This window comes from Lottia gigantea (assembly GCF_000327385.1).
Source record: "Lottia gigantea unplaced genomic scaffold LOTGIsca_98, whole genome shotgun sequence".
NCBI lineage: Eukaryota > Metazoa > Mollusca > Gastropoda > Lottiidae > Lottia > Lottia gigantea.
Genome location: NW_008711162.1, coordinates 766,583 through 785,422, shown reverse-complemented (window position 1 = coordinate 785,422; position 18,840 = coordinate 766,583). Strand labels below are relative to the sequence as shown.

Genomic DNA, 18,840 nt, shown 5'->3' with positions numbered 1-18,840 from the left:
GAATTACGCAAGTGTATTTTGTTAATCCGTGTTCGTTGATTTAAATTCAATTTTCAGCCCCGATCATCCACAGATTAAAGGATTATCGCTAGTGAATCATTGGATATATGGATTATCTACATATATGAGCTTTAATATTGGATTATTGCACAATCGAGAGATCTTCCGGAAAAGCTTCACACTACACGCATTTGAAGAGTTTTCTTTGCAATATTACAAGTGTAAAATAAAATTATTTTATAATTTTCTGAAGCTGTCAGATTTCACCCCTGTTTAGAAATTGGATACCGGTAGAATTATTTGATATCAGATATAAATCATTTTATCTCGTCATATTCCATTGGATATCGTCGATCCTAGCTTGCTCCTGGTTGGTTGAAACATTCAGGTGGGTGGGGTGATCACATTGCATGCTAAAATTCTATGAACATTTGGGTTTTCTGAAGGTTACAGGTAAGACTTTTTCTTGTTTTGAAAATTGAGTTCAATCCGTTTAGGTATTAACAATATAAGATGCAACCAAGATTTTTATGTAGTCTTCGATTTTCGTCAAAATATTTAGTAGGATTACAGTAACTTCACAAAATAGTTTGGATAGGTATGTTTCAAGGTGACTCCTTAGACCATATCTTTTTATCAGTGTATGGTAATGAATGTTAGATTTTGATTTGATACCGATCAATGTCAATTAACCATTTCTATCAAGGACTCTATTTCTTTTGACTTAATAATGGCAGGTGTCTTTTAAGGTGACCTTCATAGGAATATTAGTATAAAACAATATGATCTGAAAAGATATATGACAACATCCGCTGTTAAACTACGTTTAGATATAAAACCTTTTGAAACAAAACCAGATCAGCAATGAGCCCGAAGCTGGTAAGGAAGTTCATAAATTCCTAGCTCACTTTAAAATTAGCAAAGAGTTCTTTTTTACTACATTGGCATCAAGCAACCAAAGTCCTTAGAATTTTATATCAACCATCATCTGAATTGAATACAAATAGCTTGCATTTCTACTAAGGTTTAAGCAAAAAACATTTAGGTCCTGCTTTGGTCAGACATTGACGTCTATGTCACGTCCATAGATATTTTAGAACACAAAGCATTTTGGAACTTAACTTGCATTTCTTCATGATTTGGTCAGACAGTCGTATAGATAATACTTTTGGTCACGTACACAGGTTTTTCAGAAAAGATTTTAAACTTTAATGAAGTTCAACTAAAATAAAATATTTCATGACTCATATAGACGTGTAATACACGAGAGGTGATTTTATTTTCAACGTGTTTTATCGTGAAAATGCCAGATCTTATCAAGTGATGATAAAGTTTAAGACTTTAAAACAGTAAATTTCCCATTTAGAGCAGACCAAATTTTTATCGACACGATACTTTAAAGTATCCTGAACTATATTAGTACCATTTTCTAGCCAGATATATACCACTTTAATCTCAAAGGCAGGGCTATATAAAACACTTAAGGGTCCACGCCATAAGGGCAGAAGACCTTGGTGGATTGGACCTTATTCTGAGATAAAATAAAGAGTTTATTATTATTAAAATAGGCATCGTATCTAAATTCATTAAAGTGTAATATATCATGGGCTTTATTTTAGATTCATGTAGACGTCGATTCTACAATTATCAAGCATAAGGAAATTCACTTAAAATACTTCCGAAAAAAGTCTTTTATGTGAACATCTTTGGTCTTAGTGTTTAATATCTGTTTTTTTTTTGCTAACAGCAATTATCATAAGTTTTCAAGCATGTATAGAGCTGTTTTAAGCGAATGCGTACAGGATTATCATTTCATAGACCACAACTTTGGCGTCTGAACTTTTCCAGATAAATTCCAAAGCAATATTATCATATATGACCTTGCCTGGTGTGGTCTGACTCACATCATTTTTATGGTAGGTCAAATAAAGGAATATAAAGAAGATTTTATTTTCATCAGCTGTTTGAGAACGAAATTGTTTTAAGCTACATATTACCGGTTTACTTTCTTCAGACTATGATTCATTTTAAAATTTAATGAAAGATTCAGACTTCTAGGCTGTACTAGGCGATTGTATTTCCTTTACGGTTAACACATAACTCTGTTAATGTGGAACGTAGTGTACAAAGGTTTCCTATGACTATGCAATGGCGTTACTAAGGGAAGAAAAAAAGGCGTACCCGGCTTGGCATCCTCCCCCCGCCATCCACTCTCAAATTTTGTTATCATTTTACATAGTGAAAGAATAGCCACATGGAAAATTTCGCTGTCCATGCTCGGCTCCTTCGTCTGCTGTTTCCTAGAAAAGCCATTGTGGCTGTGCCAAGCGATTTCAAAATGCAATTTGCGTCATGACCTACAGCGGGGGGCCCTGGACTTGGTTAAACCAGTCCGTACGGTAATTGAGCCACTGCGTCGGGACCCTATTATCTGTACCTCAATAAGTAATTTTGATTATGTTGTATTTTTCAGGGTGTGGGCTGTTCTGCTCACTTTTTACATACCAATCTGACGTGGAGACAGCATCGACAGGAACCAGTTAGAGAAGTCAGCTTTATAAGTTTCGTTTTCTCAGGATTGTCTTACACTTAAAGCTGCCAAAATGTCATTCGATCCACAGGATCCCGAATTTGAATACTTGGCTGTCGACCGCAAGAAGTTAATGCGGGAGCAGACACAAACCTTTGACGGTAAAAAGGCATGCTGGGTACCTGATCCAAAAAACAGATTCGCTGCTGCTGAAATCCAAAGTACTAAAGGCGAGGAAATTACTGTTAAACTCAACGACACCAATGAAGTAAGAAAATCATTTTATTTGTTCATTTGTCAATCACCTCACCCTTGTTGAAAAGCCAATTCATTACGATCAAGATTGGATAAATTGTGGTTCCGTGTGCATGTAGAGGGTGGTAACCTATTGAAAGTTTGGAAGCCACAAAAACAAATTATGATGAATGATTTACACAGTATGTTTTACTCAGTATGGTACAGAACAATATGATGAAACCACACGTCCCCACAAGACCACAATAAACATCCACATGCATATTGATAAGCAAATTGTGCAATTGCAACCTCAAGACCCAATTCACTGCATTTGTTATTTCAGACCAAGACCTTCAAGAAGGATGATATTCAGCAGATGAATCCTCCCAAGTTCGAGAAGATTGAGGATATGGCTAACTTGACCTATTTAAATGAAGCCTCTGTATTGTCCAACTTGAAGAATCGTTACGTCGCCGGTCTTATTTATGTAAGTTTCACTTTTCTTTAAACAGCTATCTCCTTCCGGAACACCAATTAACACATCATCTCTATCCGAAAATACATTTAAAAAAGTCGCCATGTCTGTCCGAAAATACATTTAAAAAGGTCGTCATGTCTGTCCGAAAATCAATTAAAAGAGCCATCATCTCTGTCCAGATCCCAATCTCAGTCCAAAAATCAATTAAAGAGATCCATCTCCAATGATGTTTATCAAGTTGGATAACAATACAAGATGATGCTTTTGGGGGAAAAGCAATATTTAAATCACCACATGTCATGCATCAATTTTTGTGTGTGAACGAGGAATATATGAAACAACGAGCATACTCTCGAAAAGCACCGCTCATGGTGTCAGAAATCTCACATAAAAGCATAAAGCATTGGACGAGTTCTTAACAATTGAACAAGACTCTGGAAAATGATTTTCGGTCTCAAAGGAAATACATATTAGTGTCACAAAGATTTCATACCAACAACAGTGGCACAATTGCGTGTTTCTAAACACACATCTGGCCTTCTGAACTTGAAAGAAAGAGCATTAGGTCTATCTCTTTAAATACCAAAATGATAGCAGAATGTACACCATTTTCATCCGGTTTCTATGTACACCTGTTGCTCTCGACATGAGATCTTCTATATTTAGAACAAATAGAATTTAGACAGCTAGGGCATATAACCTTCATTCGTCCTTAATAGCGAGGAAAAAAGATAGGTCTAATCTCCATTCCAAGACCTGGTTTCCATTACTATTTATAAATATAACATTTTGATATTTCGGGAAACCAATATCATTGCCAAGTAATGTATAAGAGGAATAAAAATTGCCATGCCACGGTTCGGCAACGGTCCAAAATCTAATGTCGGAGCAACAGTTAACTTTTAAGATAGTGCAATTGGAATTTATTACCAATCTCGATATAGGCAAAAAATATTTTAGAGCAAATGACTACTTTCGGTTTGTGTGGCTGTATTCTGTCCCATAATCTCCTCTTATAATCCAATTTTGAAATTTCACGAAATTGTTCATTTTGATTTTTATCAATTAATTGGCGTTTCGAAAAGAGATTCACCTGTTTATGTGTGTTGCGCACTAAGCTTCCGTTTTGTAAAAGATAGTCCATCATGAAAGGATATTTTCAAACATGCACCTAGGAGAGATATGTATTATTATATTGAAAAAAATAAGAGGCTGACACGTAGCAGAAGATAGGAGTTTTCAGCAAAAATGCAATTCTAGACTGACTATACATGATTGTGTCTATAATGTAAGACATGTAAGACCTTTTAAGCATTAGATCTATGGCAGTGCCCGCACTATTCATACGATTTTAAATGAAGTTTCGGAGCACGTTTCCTAGAACACTTCTATTCTATATACACATGTCCAATTGTGTATAGATTGCACAAGGACAGGGCATGGATAATCATGTCTATTTTTTTTTATTTTCAGACCTATTCCGGTCTTTTCTGTGTGGCCATCAATCCTTACCGACGTCTTCCAATTTACACGATGAGTCTTATCATGAAGTACCGAGGTAAACGACGAATTGAAATGCCTCCCCATTTGTTCTCCATCGCTGACAACGCCTACCAATACATGTTGCAAGGTGAGAGGGCTTTTTAAATTTCAACTGGACAAAAGTTTATGATTCGGTTATAAACCTTAATGACCATTAGCCAAGATTTGCTTCTTTATTATGGAAAAGATAATCTAGACTAAGGTAAAGTTTTAGCTGAATAAAACAATCCACGCTTCTGTGATTATAATGCTCCAAAAGACACCCTTATCTGCCTCTTAATGTTCCCTCGAGTACCAGTTGCCTTTCGACTCGAATTATCATCATTAAAACAGGTGTACTAATTAAATACTCCACCTTGTTAGTAATATCAACTGACCACTGATAAACTAATAGATCATACCTGTTTAATCCAATCAGACCACATACAGCCAACATCATAGACACTCTTTAGATTCTAAACAATCTGCTTGAGAGTGTATAATTAGCTCATTCGGCAATCCTGGGCAATTTTCGTAAAACTTTTCGTTGCTGAGCGCTAGCGTAACTTTCACGGTAGACCGTTTTAAATAGCTCTGTAGCACAAGCACAGCAGTTGGAGGGAAAGAGTAAAGCTCTTCACAGGAAGCTATTTTAAGTTAAGTGCTGAACACCGTAAAATAAATTACAACAATTGTCGATGCAAAATTCCACACTTACAACAAAGAATATTCGTAAGAATTTTCGAGAAATGGGGATCTGGTCTCACCACTTTTATTGCAGTTGTTATACACGCATAAACGTTCCATTGTTCTTATCGAAATTATATCTTGCAAGCGCAGACTTCTGAACAAAGGTCCATTATGTAAGCGAACCAGTAGCGTATTTAGTGGGTGGGCCATTAAGTCCTCTAAAGAATCAAAATTCTTTGAAATCCGTTGACTTCTGGCTTCTGGTTTAGATACGCCTCTGAAGCGAACTTTTAGCAAATGGAATGCAATAGGTGACCTTGCTAGTTATATATTCTAAATCAGATTTGAGACATTGTGACAGATGAACCGATTGGCCTCTGATACGAGAAACCCTTATCAATTGAAGATTAATTTGATATCGCCAAATGGTCTGGAAGTTTACGAGTGTTTACAATTTTATTTTCACGTGTACTTTAACCACGTGCCGATAAGGCTCGTATGTCAGATTGCCTAGCAGGCGTCTCGTGTATGTCTGCCAAATATGGCTGCCAAGGAGGGAAGAATAAAGAAAATGTCGACCACTTCTGGTACATAACATACCTACCTTTTTATAATATAAACTGTAAAATGAAGAGTACCATTCGTTTCAAACTTCTTTAACTACAAATGTCAAAGGTTATTTGACTCATCTGATAAACGTTTGGTATTATCATAAACTTTAGTCGGCAATTTTTTATCTTGAACACCTTGATGTTGGCGTTTGATGGTAAATCATTTCCAATAGATACCAATTTCTTTTCTTTTCTTATAGTTTCATTCTGAATTCCTGCAAGTAAAAAAAATAAGAATACGGTTTAAGCGATCGTGGATATTTTCTAAACTTTTAATGTGTACATTGTATTAGGAACAATGTTTTAGCATCGATTAGCATCATTCCAATCTGAGTCCGACAGATGTCTTTAGTACTTGCATCTCCAGCAAAACTTAGCCTTTTATGACGTCACCATCGCAAAGACTCTTCGATATTATTAAAAGCATTTGTGACAGTGACGTCTAAAATGATTAATTTCAGTGGAATCAATCTATTAACCTCGTACAAAACAAGAAAACATTTTATAACCTACTTTTTAAATCTTTTGCTACTTTAAGTACTCCGAATGTCATTATGCACTAGTAAAATTAAAAAATAACACTGATATTTTTGGAATGCTATTTTAGAGACAGACAATAATTTTAAAAATAAACGCATGATGATTGAGTCATAACAGAAAAATGTAAAACGAAATAACGGTACAGAATTAGCTGCAACTGCAAGACAGATTAAGCAACTAATTATACAAATGATACCCATTTTTAAAATACAATTTAAAGAATTGAAAACTCATTCTCTGTACTATTTCAAAAACTTAAAATCAATTATTTTCTGTAACATACTTTGGCACCAAGCCAAATTCCATTTCACATGCAGGCAAGGATTAAATAAATAAACTGGCCTCCTGGCGAGGTTTATGAAGGGAAAAAGAATGTTAAAATTTGATATATTGATATTCAAAAAGAAGATGGCGTTTGGAAGTGTTATATTATGGAAGGGCATCAGTGCCAAAAGTCGATGCTAAGTAGAAATGTTTACTTTACTAATGTTATGTAGATGATACAGATATTTTGGGTTATAACTTAAAAGTTGCCCGTAAAAATACCAGTAATGCATAAGATATACGTAAAAATTCATATGTTTCATGATATAACACTTGTAACAAAAGTCACAGTCAAATTTTCACGCCAAACCTCTTACATAATTATTTTGTCTGCAATCGCAGTCAATAAAACATTTCACCTTTTGAACTTCTCATGCGTGACTATTTTTTTGTCACTTTAATTAATACATTTGTATCTTTACATTAGACCTACAACACAGAATCGGTTTAATGATGACGTCATGTTGTTAAGTCTCGAAAAGTCTCACGAGACTGAAATATATATATTTTTAACAAACGCTATATTCTAGGTTTTAGCGTCGTCCTGTAACGAGTCATTCTAGGTTTTCAGCGTTGTCCATTATTTTGAGCGTTGTCTATTAACGTGTCATTCTAGGTTTTAACGTTGTCTTAAAACGGACGATAAAACTAGGTGTTAAAAGTAGTTTTACAGAACGATTCATAATAATAATGGTAGGGCCAAAATACTCATGACTAAAACTAAGCGAACACGATAAAATGTCATCATACTTTTTTCTAATGATGACGAGGATTATTAGGGTAATGATGATGATGATGTTGATGATGGTATTGACGTTGTTGACATAGACGATGATAATAATAAATGTTACACATTCATCTATTCTATTTCAAATAGCTTAAATGTTTACGCCAAGGAATCTTGTGTCTAAGAATAAACATTTATTTTCTTTGTATAATTTCAGATCGTGAGAACCAATCTATGTTGATTACGTAAGTGTCTGTTTTCTTTTTATTGAACAATTGAAAAAAAGAAGAAAAATCTTGATAGCCTCATACTGGTAGCAGTGGCGGTGCCAGTATCCCTATGGTGGAGGGGAGGGGGGGGGGGGTGGTACAAATAGGGGACAGGCTTACTCAATGGGGACAAATATCTAGGCTGATTTTAGAATGCGATAACTATGTGGAGGCGTCTTGTTGCAGGCCTCTACTAAAGGAGCGCCTCAGATGGTTCTCCAAAGACAATTTGAAAGATTGAATTGATTTGGTGCTTTCTGACACATATTTTGGGACAAAAATGTAAAAACATATGTTAAAAATAAAGTCAGGGTACAATTGGTGGTGCCTACCTGAACCCCTATCTGCGCCGCCACTGACTGGTAGTCTGGACTATACCGGATTGCCATATCATCATCACCAAGAAACACATCATGAAAACTATAGGCAAACTCAAACTAATAGAGAAACTGACGGCTACTACCAAGAGCAAGAGTGAAAGTTCTGGGAGCTTGAATGGGATTCCCACATCTTGAAAGGAGTTATTTCCCCTCAATTACCGATTCCATAAAATCTAAAACCCGTACTGCCTTTCGTCCGATAATGCATATAGGGTTGACGATTTTTCAAATTGTTTATCAACACGTTCATCAGATTTTGGATCTTTGTGTCCATAAGGATGTCATATGAGCACACATGTATACGTGCACGACTCGGATCTGGGGTATTCGTATGAGATTGTCTGAATATAAACATAGCAGCAAATCAAGCATGATTTGATAACGCTTCTTTTGCTTAATGCATGAACGAAATCTTTGAATTTCTAAACCTATATTTTTAAATTTTAAAACGAATAAAACAGAGGCGAAAGTGGTGCCGGTAAAACTGAAAACACCAAGAAAGTTATCATGTATTTCGCTAATGTAGCAGCGAATACTGCTCTACTAAAGGAAAAAGACCGAAAGAAATCTGTGGCTGTAAGTGTCAACCAGCAATTCTACTTTAAGGCTTTTATATAGGCATTTTCAACATTCGTCATTTTGGCATTGTATGGGGATTGGAAACTTTGCTGAAACGGACATCTTCAGTAAAGTTGCGAAATTTTGTCTGAACTTGCTATTCAAAAATACATGACAGCAATCGTTTTAAACTGTCCGCTTCATACAACCAAGCTCCTAAAATGTAATGATGACGTTTCTTGAATATGCTTACAAATGTTATATGTCCAAGGCAATTGAAAAGTCACATCCGTGCCCCATTCTGTAATTGCACATTTCTATAAACAGTGGTGAATCTGGAGCCGGAAAGACTGAAAACACCAAAAAGGTAATCCAATACTTTGCCCATGTCGCCGCTAGTGCACATAAAGATAAGGCCGAGGAAGAAGAAGAGAAGAAGAAGGAGAAAAAGGTAGAGATACGCACCTACCCTGAGTGTCCCCTTAATGTGACGGCACGGTGTGTTACTTCCCCTTACCTTAAATTAGAATCTCCACCTTGTTCACATATCACCTCATTCACAGCGTTTTTATCTTTCACCAACTGGTATTTCGTATGTCATCTCCATCAAAGGTGATGCACCAGTTGATGGTTGATAAAAACGACTTATACTAGATCTTCATGGTTACTTTGTACACATTACAAATTGGATCCTTTGAGTGGCAATAAATTAAAATGTTACCGTATAAAATTTGGTACGATTTTCCTCAAATATATTTTAATCTATAGACAAAATAATACATATCTAACCATCAAGATCTAGAGTTTTCATACACTATTAGTTAAAGGAACAGATGCTGCATTTTTGGGAGTTGATTTTAGTCTTGAATATATATAAATAGTCTTCAGAAGTACTAGAAATGTACGCAAAACGCATAATTCCTTTAAAAATACTCCAAACAAGGAATTTTACTCAATATTTCTGTATATGTCTTTTCTATGTATCACAGAGTATCTTAAATTGACGAGTCGTCATTGTAACATTCAATCGCGGATAATTCTGGACACACATGGATTCAAAGGCTCAAATTTCGACGGTGAGCTGTGGAGACTATTACTGATTGGCTTAGCTAAAAAATTCCCGTTTCTGAAACTAAAGTATGATTGGTCAAAAAGAATGGCGCATCTGTACCTTTAATATGTTTAGAATTCAACAATATCCCAGTTTCCCGTGTTTATATTTCACTTTGCCCATTCTATTATTCTTCTTTTAACTTTCAAATATTTTTCTTCAATTAGCATATTCATTTTTTTCCAATTATTTATTATATAATTTTTTCATCTTTTTTTGTTTATAATTATTATTATTATTATTATTATTATTTATCTTTCCTTTTTTGTTATTCTTCTTTCCTATTATTAAAATATTTTTTTTTTATCTTCTGCATTATCCTAATTTTTACACCATTTTAGTTTCATTTTCAATTCTATATTTCACCCATCTAGATCAAGAGTGATATTTAGGTCCACTGTCCACTGCATGTAGTTCCCTATCCAGATTCCCTATTAGATAGATTTCCCGAGTTTCCGTTTAATTACTTTCTTTTTCAGATATTTTATCAAATATAATTTTTATTATATTAATTCATTTTATCTAAATTGAAATATTTTATTGCTTTATGATATACTGGTTTATGCCACAAAATGATCATCAGACCGAATACCGTAGCTTCATCATCAGGAGGTGATGGGGTAGTGATATCAGGTGATACAGGACTAGACACTCTGACTCTGGACCGATAATACATCATTTTGCTTCGTTACATACATCATTTTACTTCATCAGTGTACTTCGTTACAAACATCATGATACTTCGGCACAAAAATAAAATAATTTGTAACTAAATGCTTTTATACTCGCGCTGTTTTCATCTGATGCTATTTGTGGCATGAACTTGTATACTTATACTTATATATTTAAAGACAATTGGGTTTTTCAAATGTTTCGTTTTAAGAACTATGCTAATATGGTCACATTCTTTATTCTTTTCCCCCCTTTCCAAACCTTTCCATATGGAAATTCCTTATACTGAAAACCCCGGTTCGCAAACAATTGTCGTACCCCGCACCCTCCACCCAAACACCCTACCACAACTTAACCTCATACAGGGATCCTTAGAAGATCAAATTGTACAAGCCAACCCCGTCATGGAAGCCTACGGTAACGCCAAGACAACCCGTAACAACAACTCTTCCAGATTCGTAAGTAATGGAACCCCCAAACGTGCACGAGTTCAACATTCCCCGAACACCCTTTTTTTTCAGAAACCCTCTTCAGGCACCACTATTTTAACTCTTTTCTTTCAGCCAACCCCTCTTCTTTCACCCAGTATACTCCGAACCCCAAAGACTCCCATCTCGGAACTTTACCTTATTAACCTTCTTTATTTCTTCTTCCCTCCCTTTTATACAACGCGACCATCAACTCTTAAAGGGTTCTCTTGAAGATCAAATCGTCCAGTGTAACCCTGTCATGGAAGCGTACGGTAACGCTAAGACTATCCGTAATAACAACTCTTCTAGATTTGTAAGTAATACATCGATGTGGGACATGGCGTTGCGTGATCGTATGAAATGTGAAGACTAAAATTGTTGTGAAACAACTACTAGATTATATATACGGCTGCCAATGTTTCTGAATGATAACCTCCTCTCCTATCTGTATCGCCTCCAGACCTTAATTTATAGATAGGACAATTTTATTGTTATTCCCTTACACCAACACCTTAGTCAAACCGCAAGACCTCACCGTCACAACCCCACCTCTGCCCCAATCACCCTGTTAAGAACATCAAACACCTACTTTTCGGCTATCTAATATCACTGTCAGACCCTCAACCTAACCATCAGATACAAATACATCTACCCAATCCTGATCGCTCTCCTTGGAAGTCTACGGGTGCATCGGGATCAAAAGTTACATGTACATCTAATGACCCTTAATTGGAAGTAGAGAATTCCAAAACATCACATACATTATGTGTAACAAATACCATCTATTTCACATCGAGATGCAAACTCTCAACCCCTTCACCTTACCACACAGAATTCACCCCATTACCTATCCAACCATTTCCAGTCTCCTTATCCTAAAATCTATCCAAGAGTGACCATGTCAATCCACCAGTTTCCTTAAGATAAAACCCAGTGTGTCGTACCTTACCCCCAGATCATGTTTGTTTTTTGCCACGCCTTAATCATTTTTGTTTCTTTCCTTTTCCCCCATTTCCTTTGAATGCAACCCGAAAATCCAGGGAACATTGGAAGATCAAATTATTCAGTGTAATCCGGTCATGGAAGCTTACGGTAACGCCAAGACAATCCGTAATAACAACTCTTCAAGATTCGTAAGTATGGAATGCAATATACGAAACTGGTGCAATAAGTATAACTCTCTATAAAATTGGAGTCGATGACAGAATGTCATAACCGAAGAATCTATATAACAACTGTATTCATGGAATGCAAATATAATCCGTTTTCGCTTATGTTGAATGCATACCATTCTGAACTGTGAATATATATTATATATATATCTATTTGTTTTGATAAATGTTTTGAAATGTGATATTGTAAACAACTGCATGCAGACGATTCAGAAACTGACCACTCTTGTGAGGTTTGCCACTGACCAAAAACGGCTGAACATCTTTGATTTTGTGGACGGTGTACCGCTACCCTGACAGAACAGCAGGAAAATGACTGATATATATAGCAATATAGACTGGCTTAGGGCGTATGTTATAGGGCGTAAATGGGGAGGATATGGGCGTATAGAAACCGCTGGTATGAACGATCTGGATATCTACGCTCAGCCTACTGCTTAAAAGTGCGCTTTCGTGTACGCGTGCGTCTCTACAATCTACATAACACCCTTACCTATCTTATCTAGTAGTTCTAGTATATGCATGTGATTAAAGCGAGATTCGTCACCAGAGTCTTTACTCAATTCAAATCCCATTAATCGCCAAGGCGGTCATTTAGACAGATAGTACGCCATAGCCATGTTTCAAAAGGAATTATCAAAGAAACATCTTGAAAACTATTTAAAAAGATCATATTTTCCTGGTAGAGATTTTGAAATTAAAATTGCTGTAGCGAATCTCGCTTTAATCAATCCAGAAAAAGTTATTTTTATATTATAAAGCTACTGTTCCTCAAAGACAATTAGCACTGCAAGCAATAGTGGCTAATGCTTATGGCTGGTTGTTTTCAGAGAAAAACCACATTTCAGTGGATCTTAAGAAATTCAATATGTGTTGCATTGTGATACTGTCCCTTCAGCACAGTGTTTTCCAATTATTTTCTGTGACATAAATTTTCGTCAGGCTACACTTGTGAAAGTATAAAAAGCATAACAATCCATTGCAAACATGAAAGTAACATAATCTGCCAGAATATAAATGGTTTTAACTGCAATAGAATTTTCATATAATCGCAAAAGAATGTGTCTTTGAGCAATGTTTCGCAGTCTGTTCAAAATTTAAGGTTAGTAATTCTATGTTAACTCTCTAGGTGGCATTTTATAAAACATTATAATTACTTCTTCTTTAGGGTAAATTTATCCGTATCCATTTTGGTACCCAAGGTAAAATCTCTGGAGCTGATATTGAACAATGTAAGTAACCTTTTCTACAATTTGCTCTTTCGAACTTCTTTAAACAATATCGTTGTATTCTTTTAATACCCTGGAGTACGAATACAAAATCATATCAGAGTTGTTCCCCTTGTCACTATAGCCGACTTTTCATCTGAGAAGCTTGATATTAACCCAAAAAATAAATAACGGTGGTTGTTCCCAACAATGCATGTTTGATTCGATTGGAGCATTATTTTGCCAGGTCCGTTGTTGCAATCAACTTGTAAGTCAAAGGCAAATTGTAAAGAATCACAATCAAAATCAATACAAAATCATAACAGAGTTGTTCCCCTTGTCACTAATGTCGACTTTCCACCTGAGAATAACAAAAAAAAAGCCATGTTTGGTTGTTGTGTATAATTTTTGATTTTTTTTTATAATATTCCAGATTTGTTGGAGAAATCTCGAGTAACCTTCCAACAGCCAGCTGAGAGAAACTACCACATTTTCTACCAGTTGTTGTCGAACGCCATCCCCGAAATCGTGGGTACGTACAATGAAACGCCTCAGAAAATAATAAGGAAGGAGAACGAACAATTTATGACACTAGAGACAGCCCCCTTTTTGCATCAGTTCACGCCTTATTCTAACCTTAATACAAGTTTAGCATGACAAAAAATAATTTTTTAAATAATAATTATTAATTTTAAAAATAATTATTTTACCACAATTTTTCCTTGAAGGGGGAACATCCGGCTTAAAACAGACCAGCTGACTTAAAGTAGTTCTGCGCTCAGTTATCCGTTAAGGTTTGCCAACTGAACGCATGACTGGTATAAGTCTGACCAAAGGATGACCAAAGGTCCTCTTTAAAAGGATTCCAAAGAGAATTCTAAGCCTTTGTATGATTATTCGCAGCAGTAGTAGCATTTACGTACACAATTCCAGTTTTCCATCAAACATGACCAGACGTGTGATGCCAATATCACAACCAAATCCAAAACAATTCCAGCCAAATTGCATATTTCTGACAGCTTTACAACTTAAAGTATTTGTGATTCGCACATTATGATATTGGTAACCTAAAACCAATAATCCTATTTTAAGCCGGGTATTCCCTTTTTAATAATTCTTTTAATTATTTTAATTTTTCATAGTTATGTTCAAGTTAAATTTATTACTAAATAGTGGCGTTTCTATGAACCACTGAGAGAGGGAGTCAAGAATTGGCCACATAATAGTCACGGGGACTTCCGGGCAATTCTTTACCTATGTTAAATGAAAGTGGCGGGGGACAAGCCGGACAAGCCTCTTTTTCTGAGAAACATAAAAACGCCACTGTCACTAAATGCATGTTTGTTTCAATCTTAACTTAATGCATGTTTGTTTCAATTTGAACTAATTCTGATTTAGAATGGAGCACAATTTCATTTAAACAAACAATCAATTTATTATTGATTGCTAGTAGACTGAAATTGCATGCCTCATTTTGATTCTAATGTCTTATCTTAACTGTTGGAAGCATATTGTATGCCTATTTCTAAAAGCTATTTAAGCTTTCTTAAAAATGGCTGTGTTGGATAATACAAAAAAGAACTGCGAGATGGTCTTTCACCTCTTTGGATTTTTCTTAAAGTCAATAGCGTTACACTGCGTAGAGCTTTTGTCAAAAGAAATCCGGTTTTTACAAGCCCAAAGCCAGACTTGGTGTATGGTGTTTAGTTGCAGTAATGGAATTGGTCGGATGTCAATATTTTTTTCGGGAGGCATTTTCCTTATCCCCTCTTCCACCTCCACCTAACCCCGTCCCTACGGGCCGGGGTTTTTGTGATGTTTACCAATAGCGTCATGTGAAAATCCTTTTTAAGACAATGATATAAACATCATAAATATATCAGTCTGTCAACACAGCCACTTTATTCCTACTTGTCAATTATTGTTCAATTTACTAATTGACTAAACTGTGTGTTTATGCATGTTTTAAAGGTATACTGTCTCTTAGGATGACCAAAAACTTGGTTAAAATGTGTCATTGTTCATCAGTGGACTTACCTGGTGATGTAAATATACAACAGAATCCCTCTTAATCCAATAAACATAAGTAATAATTCATTTAACTAAGTACTATTGAAGCATGCTTAGAAGAGTAGTAGTTATTTAGTTTAATGGATATATTATCTTATATAGATTCTATTCTTTAGTCATGGCATCTGGTAAGTCCAACTGATGAATATATACACTTGTTGACCAAGTTTGAGACTTAAAATTTTCTGTCCATTCTAAGAGGTGGTTTCCTTTTAAGATAATGTTGGGTTGAAGCTTACTGCTTTGATTAATTGTGTCCTTGATGATATCTCTTTTAATTGGTGTCATGAACTGTGTGATTACAAGTATTGTAAGTCATGCTTGTGTACAGTATGCAGTGCTTTGTTAAACAGTGATGTGGTAATATCTCTTTCTTAAAATCTCATGGAATGTGTGGAGTAATTCTTTCATGCAATCAGTGATTCATGTTAGATTATTAGCATATAGAGCAAGCATGAGTGGTGTCTGTAAGTGAGCAAGCATAATCTTGGATCTCTTAAAAGTTAAATACTCAGATTACTTTGATAGAGAAGTTGTTGGCCAAGCCCGATCCTGCCCTGTATCACTTTGTGAATCAAGGATGCATCACTGTTGATGGCATTGATGATAATCAAGAAATGAAGGATACCGACGTAAGTTGATCACCTTTAGCCTTTTTTCATTTGTATTCATAAAGCTAATTATTCATTCCTCAGAAAAGTTGCTTGTAAGTGCGGATCCTGCCCTTTACCACTTCATCAACCAAGGCTGTATCACTGTTGATGGTATTGATGATACACAGGAAATGAAAGATACCTTCGTAAGTTACTACGCAATGTTTAACCGAGGCGCCAATTTTGGTCGCTCGCTAATTCTAAAGCTATTTAAACGAAAAGGAACAAATATTAGCGTGCAGCAACTTACTGTAACAGCTATAAACGCTTTGTAGAGTACAGAAGGTGAACAATGAAAGCAAAAGCAGCAGCGAACGTTAGATTCAGCACTTTATAATCTACGCAGTTTATCAAAATTATGCATATGCTATTAACTAGCCATAGAAGTGATCTAGAAAAAAAGACACCGCCTTCGAGCACGCAAAACGCAAGAGCATGGAGTACATGTGACAAAACCGGACAAATTGCAATGCGAAAATGAAAACAAGAGAAAGGAGAGGAGAGATTGATTATAATGCTATATTTGTTACCGCTTGGAATTGGGAAGTTTCGTCATATGCCGAAAACTCGATTGATTGTTAAACAAAAATTCCGGGCATACTTTTGAAGTACCAATGCTAATTACCTCTTTCAAGGTCGTATTTTCCATATTTCCCAGAGGTAACGAATACGGCATTAATCTGGGTCTTCTTCAATTTGAATAAAAAATAAAGATTTCCTATTTCGTTAATTTTTCTAATGCTGTTGGAGACTTCACCCAGTTTGGATGCAATGAGCTACAATTGAGATTAAGATGAAACAGGTTAATTCCAGAAGTTAAAACCCAATCAGAATCTTCTAACATTCTTCTTATAGGTCGCCTTTGATGTATTGGGTTTCACTCAAGAAGAAAAGATGAGTATGTTCAAATGTACTGGTGCTGTCGTCCATTTTGGTGAAATGAAATTTAAACAGAGAGGTGAACAGGCTGAAACTGACGGAAATGCTGGTAGGTTAATATGAATTCCAACACTTAAACACTTGAGCTTGCTCATATGAAGGCCAGACGACTTCCGGACCCAGAAACAAATTTTCATTATATCAGTAGGTTTTGTATTCCGTACAAGCTTTGTCCAAATCTCTCTACGATCGTATGTTCAAGTGGCTTGTCGTTCGTGTCAACAAAACTTTAGATACCAAGGCCAAGAGACAATTCTTCATTGGTGTACTGGATATTGCTGGTTTTGAAATCTTTGATGTAAGTATTCTTTGCCTCAGAACATCATAAACCCTCAAAGTTTTTCCCAGTAGTGTACGACTCAATGGGATATGAAATGCTGACACTGTTACATCTAAGTACACTTTCGAACCATGATCAGACTAAGTTTATATGTTGTCAAGCAAGTTCACTGCCATTAGGATTGGTTCAACCAAATCCACGGACCCCAACCACTAACTACAGACTGAAAATCTGTAAATCTTCCAGGCAGTAAATTGACTTATAGAATCAGAATGCAGAAGAGCACATGCTAGAAAAAATTTCCTGGTGAGGGGCCCAAAGTCACTTATGAAGTCCATGGGCCCCCACTCATTTAGTTACACCACTGAGCAAGCTTTAAAATTATTCGGTAAGGCAGCATCGTTAATAAAAAAAATCAATTTTGCAGTTCAACAGTTTTGAACAGATTTGTATCAACTACACCAACGAACGTCTTCAACAATTCTTCAACCATCACATGTTCATTCTGGAACAAGAAGAATATAAGCGGGAAAATATTGAATGGGAATTTATTGATTTTGGTATGGATTTACAGGCCTGTATCGATCTGATTGAAAAGGTAAAGCAACTATTTGGTCTAGAATATTATCGTCAGATGTCTAACTTATACTGAAATCTACAAGGACTTGATTAAATATTTTCCAAAATATAAGAGAATAATGGTTAACAATTTTGATTTGACTTCCGTTCTCGCTAAAATCACCAGCACCTAGCATTTTAGAATTGAACTAAAGAGCTATCGAATTGTGATTTCAATACTTGATTTGGGTTTTCTCTTTTAGATTGTATGATTTGTCACTTATAGAGCAGCCATTGGAAAACTTTATTGCTTTCTCATATTTCAGCCTATGGGTATCTTGTCCATCTTAGAAGAAGAATGTATGTTTCCTAAAGCTAGTGATAAAACATTCATGGATAAATTGTACTCCAATCATTTGGGTAAATCACCCAACTTTGGTAAACCAGTCGGCAAGAAGGTCAAGGGTGAAGCTCATTTTGAACTTCATCATTATGCTGGTACTGTACCATACAGTATTAGTGGTTGGCTCGAGAAGAACAAGGATCCCTTGAACGAAACTGTTGTCGAAATTTTGATCCACTCTAAGGAAAATCTTGTAGCTACCCTCTTCGCACCAGCAGGTAAACATTTTTACTGTAAAATATTTTTTCATATTTTTTTCTTTCTGTGTCCGCTGGAGTTTTTTGCAATCTTTGAAATCATATTCAAATTGAATTAGGTAACCTTAAAAGATAGCACGGAAGCAGAAAGTATTAACTTGTATCGTTTATGTCATAAGGCATAATACAATCAGTAATATTATAGTAAACGTTGTTCAAATTAGATTTTTACCGATCAAAAT

The 18,840-nt window shown here is 35.6% G+C and overlaps 2 protein-coding genes across 2 annotated transcripts; both read left to right on the top strand.

The window, feature by feature from the left end:
• The first annotated feature begins 441 nt into the window (after window positions 1-441).
• Window positions 442-9,571, top strand: LOTGIDRAFT_198383 (hypothetical protein). The gene is made up of 6 exons (XM_009069071.1): window positions 442-453; window positions 2,474-2,798; window positions 3,111-3,254; window positions 4,719-4,875; window positions 7,876-7,903; window positions 9,193-9,571. Exons 2-6 carry the CDS (start codon window positions 2,604-2,606, stop codon window positions 9,479-9,481), a joined length of 813 nt encoding a protein of 270 aa, XP_009067319.1. The 5' UTR covers window positions 442-453; window positions 2,474-2,603; the 3' UTR covers window positions 9,482-9,571.
• On the top strand, window positions 9,218-17,223 carry LOTGIDRAFT_135434 (hypothetical protein; the record flags this gene model as incomplete). Its single annotated transcript, XM_009069070.1, has 6 exons — window positions 9,218-9,316; window positions 11,014-11,106; window positions 13,459-13,522; window positions 13,932-14,030; window positions 16,097-16,200; window positions 17,077-17,223. Coding segments are annotated over 6 exons (606 nt in total), but the record flags the coding sequence as incomplete, so codon positions are not given.
• Window positions 17,224-18,840: the final 1,617 nt, after the last annotated feature.